General features: G+C 43.7%; 1 protein-coding gene and 1 long non-coding RNA gene across 4 annotated transcripts in view; one reads left to right on the forward strand and one right to left on the reverse strand.

Moving 5' to 3' along the window:
* The window catches only part of LOC113895051, a 40,383-nt gene extending 40,016 nt beyond the window's left edge, over positions 1-367 (reverse strand). The window contains exon 1 of the long non-coding RNA XR_003511746.1: positions 280-367. This is a non-coding gene — a long non-coding RNA (uncharacterized LOC113895051). The remainder of the gene's footprint in view (positions 1-279) is intronic.
* Positions 318-17,946, forward strand: ANKRD34B (ankyrin repeat domain 34B). Of its 3 annotated transcripts, none has more exons than XM_027545708.1 (4): positions 318-420; positions 1,403-1,543; positions 3,732-3,817; positions 13,656-17,946. In XM_027545708.1, the coding sequence occupies exon 4, from the start codon at positions 13,678-13,680 to the stop codon at positions 15,214-15,216; it is 1,539 nt and encodes a 512-aa protein (XP_027401509.1). In that variant the 5' UTR covers positions 318-420; positions 1,403-1,543; positions 3,732-3,817; positions 13,656-13,677; the 3' UTR covers positions 15,217-17,946. The 3 variants fall into 3 exon arrangements, with proteins under 3 accessions (XP_027401509.1, XP_027401510.1, XP_027401511.1); XM_027545709.1 differs by having other exon boundaries at positions 3,735-3,817; positions 13,656-16,971; XM_027545710.1 differs by lacking the exons at positions 318-420; positions 1,403-1,543 and adding an exon at positions 3,099-3,225 and having other exon boundaries at positions 13,656-16,971.
* Positions 17,947-18,341: the final 395 nt, after the last annotated feature.

Below are 18,341 nucleotides of genomic sequence, written 5' to 3' on the forward strand. Positions count from 1 at the left end.
CGGGTTGGGGTGTGAGGATAGCGGGTGGCGGATACTCGAGGGGACAAAAGGCGGGGCTTCAGAGGCCACACTTCGGTCCCCGGGGCCGAAACAGACTTTGGCCCCGCCGCCCCCACCTGCAGCACAGCCCCGAACCCGCGCGTCACTCCCAGCGGAAACGAGGCGCAGCCCGGGCTTCTGGCGAGGTGCGCGCCTCCCGGCCCCCGCTCCGCTTCGCAGCTCCCGGTCCGCTGCCCGCATCTCTCCGCCGAGCGGGGGCGGGGACAGAGCTGCACCTACCAGGATCTGCGACTCGAGCGGCGGTGCAGCCAGCGGAGTCAACATCCCAGCTCGGACGGCGCCCTGGGTCCACCGGCGCGAAGGGTCGGAGCGGAACCGGGAAGGCGGGAGGCGCCCCGCCGACTAGACAGCGCGTCGCAGGTCAGTGTGCGGCGCCGGCTGTGCGGGCTGCAGTTAGGAAAACTTTGGTTTGCGTGTCGGCTGCCGGGAGGAGGGCGCGGAGTGCGCAGCCCCGGCCCAGGGCCTCCGTGCGCCCCACCGGGTATACTTGGGCCCTGGGAGACGGCATCTCCTGCGCCCTGACACTGCGGAGCCCTGGAGCCCACCGAGGGCCGCCGGAGTGTCGGGTCCTTTCCAGAGACTGCCCCGCCGAGCCGGGCGCGCTCCGCGGAACCAACACTCGCGCCTCCCGCAGTCCCCGCCCGTTCTTGGCTGGGGCTCTGCGGCGGCGCGGGCTCGGACCCCGCGGGCGAGCGAGTTTCGCGTCCTTCTCGGCCTTGCAGCGATGGGGAGGTGATGAGGGCAGCCGGCGGCCACAGGATATCTGAGAGGATTCGGGCAGGGGCCTCGCGGGCGCGGGTCGGCGCCGCAGCGGGAACGGCGCGCGCTCGACTGCCAGAGCGCGCGGGTCGGAGGGGCGGACTTGGGCGCGTCTCCGCAGGTGCCTGCGGCCGCCTGGCTGTGGGAGGTGCGGGCCGGGCGCGGGGCGCGGGTTAGCTGGGGCTGCGGAGCCGTTTGCAGTCACTGTCTTCACAAATGCGAGTCACACAGGGGCCGGCAGCCGGGCCCCCGGAGCCTACTGGGGCCATACAGCTTTGGCACCAGGACCCCAGGCCCCTTGTCGGAGAACCGGGGTCCAGAGGTGCGCCTGCCCCCAGCAGAGGGTCAATGGCTTCTCCTCTCGGGCGTGCTATTTCCCAAAAGGAGGGCCGTGTCCCCCGGGCGGGCGGTGCGGGGACCGCTCTGCAGCGACTCTGGTCAGAACCCCTTCTCGTGGATGGCCATCGCCTCAGCCTGCCAGCTGTGCCCTGGCTCGGAGCAGAGGCGACGAAACGCGCACCCCGCCCCCATCGGTGTCCCGACGCTGTCGCCCCAGTCACCTTCCTGTGCCCTTCTCCGACAGCTCCTCGGGCTCGCTCCCTCCCCGCTCTCGGGAAAAACTGAGGCAACAACTCCGTTCCGGAGGCCGCGAGGACTGTGAAGACGCCTCCAGAATCCTCGGCAGCCTGGAAATCCCATCACCTTGGTTCCCTGAGACTTGGAGGTATAGGTTTGCATGTCTTTATGTGTGTGTGCTGGCAAGGCGGGGTTGGAGGGGTGCGGGTTCTGCAGAGGACTGTGGGGGTGCAGCTTCCCCAGGGCCCAGCACCACAAACCTGGGGTCGCCTGCAGTAAGTAGAAGTAACCAGCCCTTTGGGGGTACGCTTGGGAAAGACAGCAAACCTTACCAGCTTGGGTCGTTTCTAAATATTTCTTTTGAGCCCGGTGCCAGAGAACACTTTACCTGGGAAGTCATGACGTTCCCTGGGACAATCTCAGTGGCATCTTTTGTGCTGGCTTTGTCCCTTCCTTTACATAGGGAAGGAGACAGGTCTTTTGCTGGTGGCAAGCAGGCTTGCTTCGTTCCAGGTGCAGCTGGCCTCCACATCCTGGCCTGGGCCTCCCACTGCAAGTCTGGACTTTCTCAGACCTGTCTGGGAAGGGTAGGGCAGGAGATCTCCAATACGTTGGCTGCTGTAACTCAAGGCTGTACTCTTCTCTAGACCTGTGGGCTCTCTTTGCCCACTCTGAGGCAGGGCAGTTGTCTCTGCCCTTGGCTCCTGCAGCAGAGCTAAGCCTCAGATGCCCTGGAGGTGAAATGATTGGAGACAGTCTGATGGGGGAGCCTCGGGCAGGGACTGATAGCTAATAGGAAGTGGGACTGGGGGACGAGTTTGTCGCAGATTTTTTCCAAGTGTGCACAAGAAGCACCCCTTATGGGGAGTGGAGCCTGGGATCTAATTAGCAAGCTCTCCATGTTAGGCCCATAGTAGGTGGAAGACCTGTTGGTTATAGGCACCTTAGCCCCCATTCTCAGACCCCTTAGCCCAGAGCACTCACATTTAGTGATGCATGTTTAGAAACTGTCATGATTGAATTCCTAAGTGGCAAATATATAAGGATCTTATAAAATCCTCACAGTCATCGTCAGTAAAAATTATCCCCACTTTAGGAATGCGGAAACAGAGGCTCAGAGGAACAGCTTCTCCAGGGCTGGTAACCTGGCAGGAGACAGAGCCCCAGGCTTTGACACACTGCCTGCTGCCCCCTCTGAGCATGCTCTGGTCTCCTGCAGGCAGCACAAAGACAGAGTAACCTGGGGCAAAGGTGAGGGACTGGGTTTCCAGCTTGAAACTCATTTGTTAATTTCCACCACCACCGCCCCCCCCCATTCCCCCCCCCTTCCCCCCCCCCCCCCCCCCCCCCCCCCCCCCCCGCCCCTTGCTGCTCTTCCTCACCATGGCCAGATAAATATTAATAACTTTTAGAGAGGAAGCATAGATCCTGTTTGGAGGTGGACTAAGAGGCTCAAAGGAAAGTAAAATTTCTTCCTGAATGACAGGAAAACTAGGAGTGGCTTGGGGAGAAAAACGCCACAGGAAAGACCCAGCCTATTATCTCCACAATGGCTTCTAAGGCACCTTGGCCCCTCTGGTGGTGTCAAGTTGTGCGCGCTCAGTCACTTTGGTTGTGCCCGACTCTTTGTGACCCTATGGTCCATAACCCGCCAGGTTCCTCTGTCCGTGAGGATTCTCCAGGCAAGAACCCTTGGAGTGAGCTGCCATTCCCTCCTCCAGGGGATCTTCCTGACCCAGGGATCGAACCCCCACCCCGCGTCTCCTGCCTTACAAGCAGATTCTGTACCACTGAGCCACTGGAGAAGTCCATAGATATCACACAAATCAGGTACTCAAAACAGAACTCTACTTTCCTCTGTTTCCCCATTCCTAACGTGGGGATAAAGTGGGGGAAGCTGGTATCTAAGAAACAAGGAGACATAGGAGAAGGAACATGGGAACATCTATCAAGTCCTGGCGAGCAGGAGGGTAAGAGAAGTGACTCTGGGAGTTCTCTGACCTTTCCCCCCTCAGCCACATCAATGGGACAGACCTCAGCACAGAATGGGGCAGACCAGGTAAATGCCACAGCTCAACAGTCTTTGCAGGGCAGGCTGCGTCCTGTGTGCGTGAGTGCGTGTGTGTGTGCGAAAATGCACACACACAGGATTGCCCTGCGTAGAATCCACTCCTAACACTTTACAGATTATAATCAGTGAAACATGATTAACTGCACAAACACTGTGGGGATGTCTTCCTTAACAGGGAATTAAAAAACTAGACTCCAAATGGGAGAGATGTGTGGAACAAATTATTGGTATTTATGTAGCTCTGAATAGCTTTGATTTCCTTTAGTAGGAACTGACAGCTGGCTGACAGAAAACTCATCCAAGGAGAGAAAAGACATAAGTGAAGTATGAAATTTTGAATAACATTTTCAGGTAACTTTCTATTTCCATTTAGAGTGGGTGTCTGGAGGGGCGAATGTGGTTATGATTTGAATTGCTTCATTTATCTATAGAGATTTTTTAATAGGGCTCATAATTCTGAGATCCAATGCCTTTTACTTATTTTTCCTACCTCCCAGTACCCTGGTGTCAGGGCAGCGAGCTGGGAATTGCACCATGTAGCCTATAGACTCTCAGTTTCTTCCGTTTTCAGCATGTGGCTTCCAAGGCTGGAGCCTCCATGATCAGTCTGTTTAAAGAACAAATCTTCATTTCTTGCCTAGGAGAGTGGTCGTCTACTTGGGGTGGCGTAAAGTTCTGGGGGTCCAGTTGTTCTATCCAGCCATCCTGTCATGTTCAACCCTGTGCCTCATTGCCAATTTCTGTGTCATTTGGAACCTCCATGTCCTAAGCTTCCGGGGTCCTGCCAGTAAACTGGCTCCCTTCTCTCTGGGGCCATCTCCCTAGGGGGCTTCACGATGTAGCTTCTTCTATGTTAACGCAGTTAACCATGCCACCCCCACCTCTGCCTCCTCAGCATGTTTGAAATTGATCATCTGATATTACCCTCTTTCAGTTTTCTTTGTTCTTCAGAATAGATATCTTAAAAAAAAATAAACTGTAATTTTAGAAGGGCCTTGGGAGATGGAGACCATCCTGGTGACTCAGGTGGTGGAGAATATGCCTGCAATGCAGGAAACCTGGGTTCGATCACTGGGTTGGGAAGATCCCCTGGAGAAGATTGAGAGAGGCGGTAAAAGACTAGAGTAAATATGCCATGATGAATCATGAGCCTTGTTAAAGACAATTTAATTTTAAAATAAAAGCAATTTATCCAGCTGTTTAATAATTAATATCTTATATTACTCATATCTTTAATGCTGAAATTATTGTATTTGGAAATTATAAGGAAAATGCCCTTAAAGGGGTATCTTATTCCATAGTTCACTTATTAGGTTCCATTTATGTTTACAAACATTATTTACAGATTCTAGAAAAACAACATTTTAAATTTTTTATGTTATTTAAATAGCCTGTGAGTTAGAGACATGGTGGGCTTCCCCAGTGGCTTAGTTGGTAAAGAATCTGCCTGCAATACAGGAGACCTGGGTTAGATCCTTGGGTCGGGAAGATCCCCTGGAGAAGGAAATGGCAACCCACTCCAGTATTCTTGCCTGGAGAGTCCCTGTGGACAGAGGATCCTGGTGGGCTACAGTCCATGGGATTGCAAAGAGTCAGACACAACTGAGTGACATTTTCACTTTTTGCTTTAGAGACATGATAAAAATAAAAGATGGCTAAATTCTGAGATAAAAACTTTAAAAAGAAGAACACAGTGAGTAGGAAGGCACACAGGAAAGTCTCTTTCCAGATGTTGTCTGATTTCATCACCAGCCCCCAGGGGATGAATGTTTTATGATTGTCTTCCACCAACGGGGAACCTAAGACTCTGAGAGGCTGAGATATTTGACCAGGGCACACAGCTAGAAACTAGGAGAGTCAGGGTGGAAGTCTGGGTCTACCTGACCTTCAGATTTTCTCCAGTTGAACAATCTATTTGGAAGGTGTAACTGAACTGGGGGATCATTTATAAGCTAGATTATAACAGAGCCTGACTCAATGTGAATACTGTACTCGAACTAGCTGCCCTCGGTGAGGATGTTTCAAAGGAAGAGACGTGAGGCAGGAACATTTCTGAACTAGGATCACTGTAGGCTAGAGAAGTGGTCTTCATCCCAGGTGGGGCTTCACCTCTGCGAAAAGTAAATTAGTCAAACTTTAATATCAGCATTTTTGATGTGCAAATGGATGAGGTGAGAGAAGAGAACAGACTGAAAGAAGGTGAAGGCATGAAGACAAGGGGATTATTCCAATAAAGTGCTGATTACAAGATGAGAAACTAGGAAACAAAATATATATATACACATGGAGAATAAAGTATGTGGTGACATTTTTTTCTGAAAAATTTAATGTTTAAACAATTTCAAAATTTCTCTATCAAGTGTAAGCAGTTTAAAAAGTGAGCATCTGACATTTAAAATGGATAACCAAAAGGACCTACTGTGCAGCACAAGGAACTCTGCTCAGTGTTATGTGGTAGCCTGGATGGGAGAGGGGTTTGGGGGAGAATGGATACGTGTATATGTATGGCCGAGTCCTTTCTCATTGTTCACCTGGAACTATCACAACATTATTAGTCGGCAATACAAAATACCCCAATACAAAATTAAGAATTTTTTTTTAAAGTGATCAGTCCAGTAGCTTCAGTTCAGTTCAGCTCAGTCACTCAGTCGTGTCCCACTCTTCGAGACCCCGTGAATCACAGCACGCCAGGCCTCCCTGTCCATCACCAACTCCGGGAGTTCACTCAGACTCAGGTCCATCGAGTCAGTGATGCCATCCAGCCATCTCATCCTCTGTCGTCTCCTTCTCCTCCTGCCCCCAATCCCTCCCAGCATCAGAGTCTTTTCCAATGAGTCAACTCTTTGCATGAGGTGGCCAAAGTACTGGAGTTTCAGCTTTAGCATCATTCCTTCCAAAGAACACCCAGGACTGGTCTCCTTTAGAATGGACTGGTTGGATCTCCTTGCAGTCCAAGGGACTCTCAAGAGTCTTCTCCAACACCACAGTTCAAAAGCATCAATTCTTCGGCGCTCAGCTTTCTTCACAGTCCAACTCTCACATCCATACATGACTACTGGAAAAATCATAGCCTTGACTAGATGGACCTTTGTTGGCAAAGTAATGTCTCTGCTTTAATGGCAACCCACTGCAGTACTCTTGCCTGGAAAATCCCATGGATGGAGGAGCCTGGTAAGCTGCAGTCCATGGGGTCTCGAAGAGTTGGACATGGCTGAGTGACTTCACTTTCACTTTTCACTTTCATGCATTGGAGAAGGAAATGGCAACCCACTCCAGTGTTCTTGCCTGGAGAATCCCAGGGACGGCGGGGCCTGGTGGGCTGCCGTCTATGGGGTCACACAGAGTCGGACACAACTGAAGCGACTTAGCAGCAGCAGCAGGTTGGTCATAACCTTCCTTCCAAGGAGTAAGCATCTTTTAGTTTCATGGCTGAAGTCACCATCTGCAGTGATTTTGGAGCCCAAAAAAATAAAGTCTAACACTGTTTCCACTGTTTCCCCATCTATTTCCTATGAAGTGATGGGACCAGATGCCATGATCTTCATTTTCTGAATGTTGAGCTGTAAGCCAACGTTTTCACTCTCCTCTTTCACTTTCATCAAGAGACTTTTTAGTTCCTCTTCACTTTCTGCCTAATAAGGGTGGTGTCATCTGCATATCTGAGGTTATTGATATTTCTCCCAGCAACCTTGATTCCAGCTTGTGCTTCTTCCAGCCCAGCGTTTCTTATGATGTACTCTGCATATAAGTTAAGCAGGGTGACAATATACAGCCTTGATGTACTCCTTTTCCTATCTGGAACCAGTCTGTTGTTCCATGTCCAGTTCTAACTGTTGCTTCCTGACCTGCATATAGGTTTCTCAAGAGGCATGTCAGGTGGTCTGGTATTCCCATCTCTTGAAGAATTTTCCACAGTTTATTGTGATCCACACAGTCAAGGGCTTTGGCATAGTCAATAAAGCAGAAATAGATGTTTTTCTGGAACTCTCTTGCTTTTTCGATGATCCAGTAGCTTAGAAGTCTTTATAATGAGCAAGTTAAGCCTTGTTGTTCTGACAGCCGGCAGTACTCAGGGGCGGGGTCTGCCTACAGCCGCATGGTGGACATCCTTGCTAGCTGCAGCCAGCTAGTGGTGCCACTTCCCAGCTTCTCTGAAGCACTGGAGCTCACAGCATCTTCTCTTTCCACGGGACCACTGCGGAACCACTGCCCGGCTTAGCCATCCCAGCCAGCTCCCCTTCTTCTCCCAGTGAGAGGGAAACTTTCCCTGTGGGAGGGAAAGTTATGGCAGGAAGTGGCCAGGTTTAGCACTGTGAAGAAAGGTCTGTACATGAGGATAGGTGAAAAAATTTGAATGTTGTTCCAAAAGATTTCTTTTAAAACTTAAAAAAAAAAAAAAAGTGCTTTGGCTCCAATAGTAGAAACTATATTTAATACTGAAATCTGGTATCTGGCAACTGGTTCTCATTTGAATATCTCTCTCAAATGCTACTTTTGGTCAGAGGTGTTTTTACATGATTGATACTATTACCTCTTCTTGAATGACAGTTACAGAGTAGTTTTTATATTTTAGATTATGTTCCAGCTCATTTCTATAAGTCTCTTTGCTTTATTAAACCCATTTGTATATGAAAAACGCTAAAAGAAGGGTTTTTTTGTGATCACTGTCTCATGTGAGCTCTTTTCAGATGTTTCACATTCTGAATAGACCTCTGATTTGGGCCTCAATCTGTCAGCCAACCATAAATTCCTAGGTTGCAGGTACGTCTGGCTGTGGAATAGCTCTTTTAGAAGGTTGCACAGAGGACTAAAATAATATATTTTATGTATTACTTTCATTGTATTTATAGTTGTTCTATATATATTGAGTAGTTGTTCTTTGCTTAACATCATTAATGAAACTGAAGTGGAAATGAATAAGTATATCCTTTTGAATACTGCTTATAGAAGCTGACTAGTTGAAAGTCTAGGCGTAAATACTATTGAAAACACCACAAAAAGTGATTTATGTTGTGAAAACTGAGACCTAATATGGCTCTTTATAAATTTTAATTATAAGACATTCTTACATAAATATTATGTTCTTTTTTGTATATATGTCCCATTTTACAATAGAGAATAGTAGTGTTGTATAGAGGAGTATATGAAGTATATACTATTTGAAGAATAAAAATAAAACGGATACCTATATACACACCATCCAGGTTGAGAGACAGAACATCACGTGAATCTTAAAAACCTCTCTGTGTCCCTCCCAAAGTGTGTTATTCTCCTGATCCCCACCAAGAGGTCACGTGGTCTTGACTTTTGTGTAGATCATTCCCTTTGCTTCTTTTTTCCCCAGTTTCCCACTTGTATATAATCCTTAAGTAGACCATTAATTTTTTGGTAAACTGGGTAGCAAGCACAAATTAGTTGAATAAAGGAAGATCAGTATTGCCAAAATATGGCAAAAGTTCTCAGGAGAAGATAAGTTGAACAATCTCTGGATCTCAGTTCAGCTCAGCATCCCTGAGTGTTTACGAGAGCCCTTCTGGGCAAGGTCTTGAGTGAATCCTGGGAAACATGGATTTACCATGACAGGGCCTCTGGCAGGCTACAGTGTCGACCAGATACTGGATATCCAAAGGCAGTGGGTTTTGAGTCTCCTCCTAAGCTCAGGGCTTTCTGGTGGCTCACACAGTAAAGAATCTGCCTGTGGTGCAGGAGACCCAGGTTTGATCCCTGGGTCAGGAAGATCCCCTAGAGAAGGGAATGGCTACCCACTCCAGTATTGTTGCTTGGAGAATTCCATGGACAGGGGAGCCTGGCAGGCTATAGTCCATAGGGTCTCAAAGAGTCGGACATGACTGAGCAACTAACACACACACACACACACACACACACACACACACACACCATGACTTATCCCCAGATCTCAGAGCAGGTCAAAGCAGAACATTTGAGCAGGGCTGAAATGAGTGTCATTGGTTGCCCCAGAAAGCAGAGGATGGAGGGGAGAGCAGAGATACGGTGAGGAAAAAGCAAGCCGGTTAAAGAACTGAGGTCAGGCTCACCTGGGCATTTGGTCCTCAGTTAACAAGATGGTAAAATGGCAGCATAGTCTCAAAGAGGATGCCTGTGCACATTCATTATCCTGGCATCTCACCATCTTCCTGGGGATTATTGTTGCTTCTCTGATGATCTCCAGATCTCGTTTCTTCTTTCTTGTTCCACCATTTCATCTTGATAGATGGTATTCTTCAGTAGATTCTTGAAAGTGAATTGGGATTCAATTGAAAGTGATTTCCAATTATTGACTAATGGTTTAGCTAGTAGAGAATTCTAACCTGGGAATCATTTATCCTTCAGATTAAAAAAAAAAAGATATCCCTCTTTTGTCTCTCATTATTGTTGTTGATATATCTGAATCCATTGTAATTCTTGATCCTCTACTAGGTGACTTATCCATTCCACTCCCCTTACTTGCCTCCAAACTTGTGGCATCTTCCCTTTTCTCAGTGTTCTGGAAATTTATAACCATGTGCCATGGTCAGCATCTGTCTTCATCCACTGTGCTGTGTTCTAATTGAGCCCTTTCAATTCAAGAACTTGAGTCCCTCACATCTAGAAAATTTTCTTGATCTTATTCATCATTTCCTCTCCTGCTCACCCATTCCTCCACCCCCACTATTTTCTCTAGCAGGAACTTCTGTTGGATCACAGATTTCCTGATCTAGTCCTCTAATTTTCTCGTTTTTTTTTCTTTCTATTCTTTTTGCTTGACTGTGTTAGAGATTTTATCAGCATTATTATTCAACCCTTCTATTGACTTTTGCAGTTTGTATCATGTTTTTATCTTTTGAGAGCTTTTTATGGTCTCTGAAAATTCTTTTTAATAGACTCATATCCTTGTTTCTTGGTTACAGTATCTTCTTATCCATTAGAGGATAATGAGTTTTGGAAGCTTTCATTATCTGGACTTCTCCAGGTTACATTTTCTATTTGTTCTGGGCTCTACCTTGAATATAAGAGGCTTTTTTGTTTGCATGCTCATGATTAAAGGGCTTGGGTTAAAAAGCTAATGTGAAGCTTTGAGCACACGTGGGACGTTTATACCCCTCTGTGGGATGATTTGAGTGGCATGTTGAGGAATCCCTGTGATCAGTACTGTAGGTATTTTCTCCTTAGTAGGTCCCATTCTTGAGAGAAGCCTATTCTGTTTTCTTCTGAAGAATAAAGATATGGCTGCCGTCCTTCTTGAAGCTGAGTAGGGGGCGATGCTGTGAGTCCTTTCATACTGATGGTCAGTAAGCATACCATCATTGTTGTGGCGCAGTGGTAAAGAATCTGCTTGCAGTGCAGGAGATGTGGGTTTGCAAGGGTTCTGTACCTGAATTGGGAAGATGGAGCAACTTAACTTTCACTTTTCACTTTCATGCATTGGAGAAGGAAATGGCAACCCACTCCAGTATTCTTGCCTGGAGAATCCTAGGGATGGCAGAGCCTGGTGGGCTGCCGTCTATGGGGTCACACAGAGTCGGACACGACTGAAGCGACTTAGCAGCAGCAGCAGTAGCAGCTTGGAGAAGGAAATGGCAACCTGTTCCAGTATTCTTGCCTGAGAAATCCCATGGACAGAGAAGCCTGGCAGGCCACACTCCATGAGGTCATAGAAGAGTTGGACATGACTTAGTGACTAAACAAGAAGCATACAGTCACTTATTCTCCTGTTTTCTTGTCCTCAGATATACCCAGTGTCTCTCAGTCCAGAGATTCTCTGTTCCACCATTTGTGGAGAATAAACTGGACATCTTTTGAGGTGGGAGATGACAGTCTTCTGTCTCCCTGGCTTGGAGTGGCGAAGTGTTTCTCAAACTTTACTGTGCATGCAAGTCACCTGGGGATCTAGCTGAACCATAGGCTCTGATTCAGTAGGTCTGGGGTCGGAGCCTGAGATTTTGCACATTTAACAAGTTTCAGGTGGTGCTGCTGCTGGTGGCCCAACGTAGGCCCACCACACTTCTCGGAGCAAGTCCCAGGGATCTAACTGCCTCTCTCACGTCCTTCTCCTAACCCTCTAGGAGGGCTGTACTCTCCACTTGCTCACTAGCTAGTTCTAGAGCCTCCAACTGCTGCCTCTTTCGAGGATTCTGTGGTGTACGTGGGGTAGTCTCAACTCTGCTACGATGACTCGAGGCACAGCCTTTTCAGGTTGGCTGAGTCAGTTACCACTGGCTCGTTTGCTTTCTGGCTTCCAAAATGCTGCTGTCATCTTCTGTCCTTTGCCCGCTATCGTTGTGAGTTTATGTCTTTCTGGAAAAAAAAATCTTTACTTTCAGGGGGTTTCAGGCAGGGTTAAAAATTAGCTGTGTTTGTTCTCCCGTATCACCCTAAACATAATCATCTGCTAAAGTATTTTCCTAAAGTTGATTATGGTATTGGTATAAAGCCTGATCTGTGATTAAATAACTGTGCTAAATAAAGTCTTCATGTCTTTGCACAGGAGTGGTCTCTACTTCTCTGTTCCCCCTTTTTCTGCCTGCCAAACTCTTTCACAGTCATCAAGGCTTAGCTCAAATGACTGGTCTCTGTGAAGCCCCCATTCCATCCTCACACTATTAAAGTCTGTGTGTGCTCATGATTTTAACCCATAACCAGCTGCTTATTCCAAACAGCTATATAAGCTCCTCAGGGCTGGGGCCTGTACCATTATAGCTCAGAGCCCATCACAGTATTAAGAGTTTATAGCTGTTTATCACTGAATTAATTTCTGTATACATGTCGATCCCTTTTTTCTTCACTTTCTTTCTGCTCTCTTCATCTCTTCTTTCTTTTAAGAAGTCATATTTATTATCTATTCTACTATCCAATAGAAATTCATGTCCAATATTCTTAATCTTAAAAGTAAATGACTAAAATAAATAACCCTTCTCAATTTATCAAAGCTACCAAGTTAAATGAAATAGACTTAAATATTACATAAACTTTTATTTGCTTTTTATCCCTAGCTCCAAGGACTGTTATAAAACTAACATTTCCTTGGCTCTCGATAAAGATATAATTCTTACCACCTAATGAAATTATCTGTTGAGTGAGTTTGAATCTAAATGATTTAAATAAATTAAACATAAATCATTTTCCATTTTAATGATAACAATAAAATGTTTATGAAGTCTACATGTCTTCATTTGTTTTTAGCTTAGAAAACGCCTTTGGAGCAGCTGTCAAAATTCAACCCAATAGCACATTGCTAACCCTGTAACCTCGGAGAATGCAATGGCACCCCACTCCAGTACTCTTGCCTGGCAAATCCCATGGACGGAGGAGCCTGGTAGGCTGCAGTCCATGGGGTCACGGAGAGTCGGACACGACTCAGCGGCTTCACTTTCACTTTTCACTTTCATGCATTGGAGAAGGAAATGGCAACCCACTCCAGTGTTCTTGCCTGGAGAATCCCAGGGACAGGAGAGCCTGGTGGGCTGCCGTCTCTGGGGTCACACAGAGTCGGACACGACTAAAGCGACGCAGCAGCAGCAGCAGCAGCAACCCTGTAACCTAGTTAGTATATGATTTAAATAATGGAATCAAGAAAAATGCATAATCACATGCTCATCATTCCTATCTCAGTGTCAGACACATCAGTTCTTTTAACATCTTGTAGTCCAGATATTTTTCATCCTTTAAAAGAAACATCAAAATGCCCCTGAAATTGGAAATCTAGATCTTAATTATATTATTTAATTGAAAAGCATGTTTAAGTAATTTAATACTAAGAAGTATTTTATATTAAGCTATCATAAACATGCTCTATTTTAGTTGATTCAGTTGCAGTTACACAGAAATTTGGCTTTTTTGCTTAAATTTGCATTCTAATATTATTTTTAAAATATTTTTTCCAAGTAGAAAATAAGATGATGATTATTTAGTTAATGTGGGATTTAGAGAAATATCAGGCTAGTGTTATGTCATAAATATTCAAGGAAGATTTTAAAAGTAAATTTTAGTTTGAATGCCCTAAAGGTTGTTACTATTCTAAAATTATTTTTAATTTTGCAGTTCACTATTTTGCTCTGTATTTATTAAAGAACAATCTTATTTATGTCTTCTTTCTCTAGACATATTTCAGAAATTGTGACTAACAACATGAATATAAATTGGGACATTGATTCCAACTAATCTTTTGTTCTTCATCTTCTTTGATAACCAGGTATTGATTCTGACTTTTGAAGATGGATGAATGTGTAGAAATTTCCAGTGATGGAAATTCCCTAATTAAAGCGGTCCATCAGAGCCGGCTTCGCCTTACAAGACTCTTGTTGGAAGGCGGCGCTTACATCAATGAGAGCAATGACCGTGGGGAAACACCTTTAATGATTGCTTGTAAGACCAAACATGTTGATCACCAGAGTGTCAGTAAAGCCAAAATGGTTAAATACCTGTTAGAAAACAATGCTGATCCCAACATACAGGACAAATCTGGGAAAACTGCCTTAATGCATGCTTGCTTAGAAAAAGCTGGTCCTGAAGTTGTTTCGTTGCTCCTAAAGAGCGGGGCTGACCTCAGCTTGCAAGATCATTCTAGTTCCTCGGCCCTGGTTTATGCTATAAATTCAGAAGATAGAGAGACCCTGAAAGTTCTCCTTAGTGCTTGCAAGGCAAAGGGGAAAGAGGTCATTATCATAACAACAGCAAAATCGCCCTCTGGCAGGCACACCACCAAACAGTACTTAAATATGCCTCCTGGGGGTATGGATGGGTGTCATACTCCAGCCACCTGTGCCACTCCTTCAGAAATAGACTTAAAAACAGCCTCACCACCACTTTCACATTCTTCTGAAACTGAAACGACACTTTTTGGCTTTAAAGATCTGGAGCCTGCAGGAAGCAGTGATGATACTGGGGATCGAGGCTCCCCTGTGAGGAAGCCTGGTCTGACCCCTAATGGGCCCAAGCTCCCTCAGGCTCCTCACTGGATCAGGAGTCCTCCCTTATTAATGCACAGAGTGGCCTCCTTACAAGAGGAGCTTCAGGATATTACTCCAGAGGAAGAATTATCTTACAAAGCCAACCGGCTGGCACTTTCCAAGCGATTCATTACTAGGCACCAAAGTATTGATGTAAAAGACACTGCGCATTTGCTAAGAGCCTTCGATCAGGCCAGCTCAAGAAAGATGTCATTTGACGAAGTAAATCATCAATCATTTTTTTCAGAAGGAAATCAGCAATGCATTGACATCCCAGTGGATCAGGAGCCAGACTCTAACCAGACAATATTTGCTTCCACCCTAAGAAGTATAGTTCAAAAAAGAAACTCAGGAGCAAATCACTACAGCTCTGATTCCCAGCTCTCAGCTGGTCTTACCCCTGCAGCTTCAGACGATGGCAAAGCATTTATAGGAAAAAAAAAGATTCTCTCGCCATCTTCTTCCTTGTTATCAGGGTCCAAAGAATTGTTGGAGAATATCCCCCCAGGTCCCCTGAGCAGGAGAACTCATGCCCGTTTAGAAAGGCGTGGTTCAGGAGCTTTCCCTTTAGATCACAACAGTACACAAACCAGACCAGGATTCCTTCCACCCTTAAATGTGAACCCTCACCCTCCCATATCAGATATCAATGTCAGCAACAAGATTTCCAGCCTTCTTTCTTGTGGTCAAAAAGTGCTTATGCCAACAGTTCCTATTTTCCCCAAAGAATTCAAAAGTAAAAAGATGTTGTTAAGGAGACAATCATTGCAAACAGAACAAATTAAGCAGTTAGTTAATTTTTAAGACATGGCTAGAAAGTACATTTTTTTTCACGTTTTATCAGAGAAATACGGAACTAGAAGATTCAAATGTTCATCCTTTTAAAACTTCTAATTGGATAGTTCATAATAGTTAGGGGTTATCAAAAGTACTGTGTACCATCATACTATGCATTGTAGATATACAAATAATAGATAATTTTTGAAAAGAGATTCTCTCAAATAAAATTAAACCGATTTTTTTTAAACCTTCCATATTTAACAAACTTTATGTGGTCCAAGTTTTTAATTTAAACAAAAATAAGCAAACAAGGTTACATATGTTGGAGATAACTTTAAAGTTTTCAATTTTGCCAAAATTTTATTAGGAAGCATTGTGTTCAAATCAGTAATTTTTAAAAAAGCATTTCAAGATTGTAATTTGCCATGATGCCAACATCGTAAAAGAAAACATTAACAGTTATAAAGTGTTCTATGATCAATAAGCCTAAGCTACAAAGAAAGAATGAACTAATTCTTGAAAAATCTTGACTCCAGGTAGGTGACAATCTAATTAATATTTTTAATGGTCAACCAATATAGTAGACAAGGCAGCTAATATGTGTTGTCAGCTTAATCAGTGTCAAAATGGTTTATAGCTTATAAAACTCAGATCTGCTGAGTTTTATAAGCTGGTTATAATCTATGCCAAATGTTTGTGTGCTATTTTTTGCTTTGCCTTTTTTTTTTTAATAGGATCTTTTCTGCTTTTTATTCTATTTCCCAAGAGCAAACGCAGTAAGACTAAAGCAAGAATAGAATACTTTTAAAATACATAAAATATTAGAGGCAGTGAAAAGAAATTATAACAACAAAAATGTTAGTTTGTTGCTTGACGTTGTGACAGTTTACTGAAATTTCTTCCAGATACTAAGCTTCTGCAGTATTGAATTTATAGGATTATTAGTCCAAGGAACATTTCTGTTCATTTGCTGTTGACAGAACCTTTTTTCTTATTTTATATTATGGGCATTTTCAGTCACACAAAAGTAGAGAGAATAGTTCAATGAGCCTTCATATATACAGTGTAATAGAGTATTGATTTTTTAAAACATGAAGGCATTTTGGAATAATATTAACTCTTTAGTCTGTAAACTCAATGTGGATCCAGATTTTTTTTTAATCCTCATATGATGTCCTTCTTTATCTATCTTTATGACATTTCTTTTAAAGTGTATTTTGTCTGAAACGAGTATTGCTACCTCCAATTTCTTGTCATCTCCGTTTGCAAGAAATATCTTTTTCCATCCCCTTACTTTAAATTTATGTGTGTCCTTCGCCCCAGGCTGGTCATTTGCAGGCAGCATATTGTAGGCTCTTGTTTTCTTATCCTATCAACCACTCTGCATCTTTCAATTGGAGCATTTAATCCATTGACATTTAAGGGAATTACTGATAGGTATGTATTTATTGCCTTTGTAAACCTTGTTTTCCAGTAACTTTTTGTTTCTTCTTTGTTCCTTTTTTTTTAATTTTTGTTTTTCCTTTTGTAGTTTGATGAGTTTCATTTCTGTGTGCTTATGTTCTCTTCTTTTTGGTTTTTGTGAGTCTGTTGAATGTTTTTGATATATGGTTGCCCTGTTTTTCAAGTGTGTTAATCCACTACAATATCTGCTTGCAGTTCAGTTACCTATTACCATACCTTAGTGCAGTGCAGTGCAGTTCAGTGTGTGCATGCTGAGTCACGTCCAGCTTTTGCCATCCCAGGGACTGTAGCCTACCAGACTCCTCTGTCCATGGAATTTTCCAGGCAAGACTACTAGAGTGGGTTTTTGCCTTTTTTTTTTTTTAATGTTATTTTATGGAATTCTCTCTCTGTATCTTTTCATCCCTGTTATTGTTTTTTGAAGCTTAGTCATCGATTCCCAATGACAAGATAATACAACTGTTAAAAGCATTTCTTGTGTTCTTGTATCAAACTATTCTTCTCTTTCTAAAGACAACTAAAAAAAAAAGTTTGGGATTTATCACAAGAGAAACTAAATGCTTGCTTTGTTGTAAAAAAGAAAAACTGATTATTAGATTATATTAGGTTAGCTAAAATAAAGAAAGCCAGTAGAAATTTAATTACAAAATGTAGTAAGTATTCGGTCAATATTAAAGAATATCTTTTTATTTCTGAGATATAATTATTAGATATTTATATAATTAGAATAATAAGGGTAATTTCCTTAGTGTGACATTCCAATCATCTAGTATTTAGGACCTGTGAATAATTTCTAACAAATGAATGTGATACTACTATCATAAAATATTATGGATATATTAGCTATATGATTTCAAAATATGGTGTCTATACAGAGTCCTTATTTCAAGTTAGCAGTTTTACAACAAAGAGTAAATCAAACTATACAGAACCTAAATGTATTAATTTGAGGTCCTAGCAATTGACACGATGCTTTTCTTCATAACTTGATATAAGCAAGTTGTATAACATAGTAATTAATTTCTTGTGGCTTTTATTTGAAAAATAGATGGAAACTGGAAGTTTTCCATTTAATGTTTTGAAAAACATTAATATTAATTGCATTAAAAGAATTTTTTGATTCAGAACTTAGAATCGTGCCTGATGTTTATAGGTAACTCAACCCTTTTTGGAAGTTTTAATACTGAGAAAAGTTCTTGGCTTTAAGTTGTAAGGATACAGTTTGAAAGAATATGTAGTTCGATTAGTTCATAAACAATGATATCAATAAAGATTTAAATGTCATTTTGAGTATCAGTGCTATTTTTTACTTTTCAGTATTTAGTACACATGCTGCTGCTGCTAAGTCGCTTCAGTCGTGTCCAACTCTGTGTGACCCCAGAGACGGCAGCCCACCAGGCTCCCCCTGTCCCTGGGATTCTCCAGGCAAGAACACTGGAGTGCGTTGCCATTTCCTTCTCCAATGCATGGAAGTGAAAAGTGAAAGTGAAGTCGCTCAGTCGTGTCCAACTCTTAGCGACCCCATGGAACCAGGCTCCTCCATCCATGGGATTTTCCAGGCAACGGTACTGGAGTGGGGTGCCATTGCCTTCTCCTTGAGATTAGACAGTTGACCTTAAATACTGAAAGGACTGATGACTGACTTGGTCCAAATCCTCCAGATTAAGAAAAACAACTAAAGCCAG

Source organism: Bos indicus x Bos taurus, chromosome 7 (genome assembly GCF_003369695.1).
Source record: "Bos indicus x Bos taurus breed Angus x Brahman F1 hybrid chromosome 7, Bos_hybrid_MaternalHap_v2.0, whole genome shotgun sequence".
Taxonomy (NCBI): domain Eukaryota; kingdom Metazoa; phylum Chordata; class Mammalia; order Artiodactyla; family Bovidae; genus Bos; species Bos indicus x Bos taurus.

Bases quoted from the DNA above. Each gene is read 5' to 3' on its own strand.
- ANKRD34B (XM_027545708.1), top strand. From the start codon at position 13,678: ATGGATGAATGTGTAGAAATTTCCAGTGATGGAAATTCCCTAATTAAA.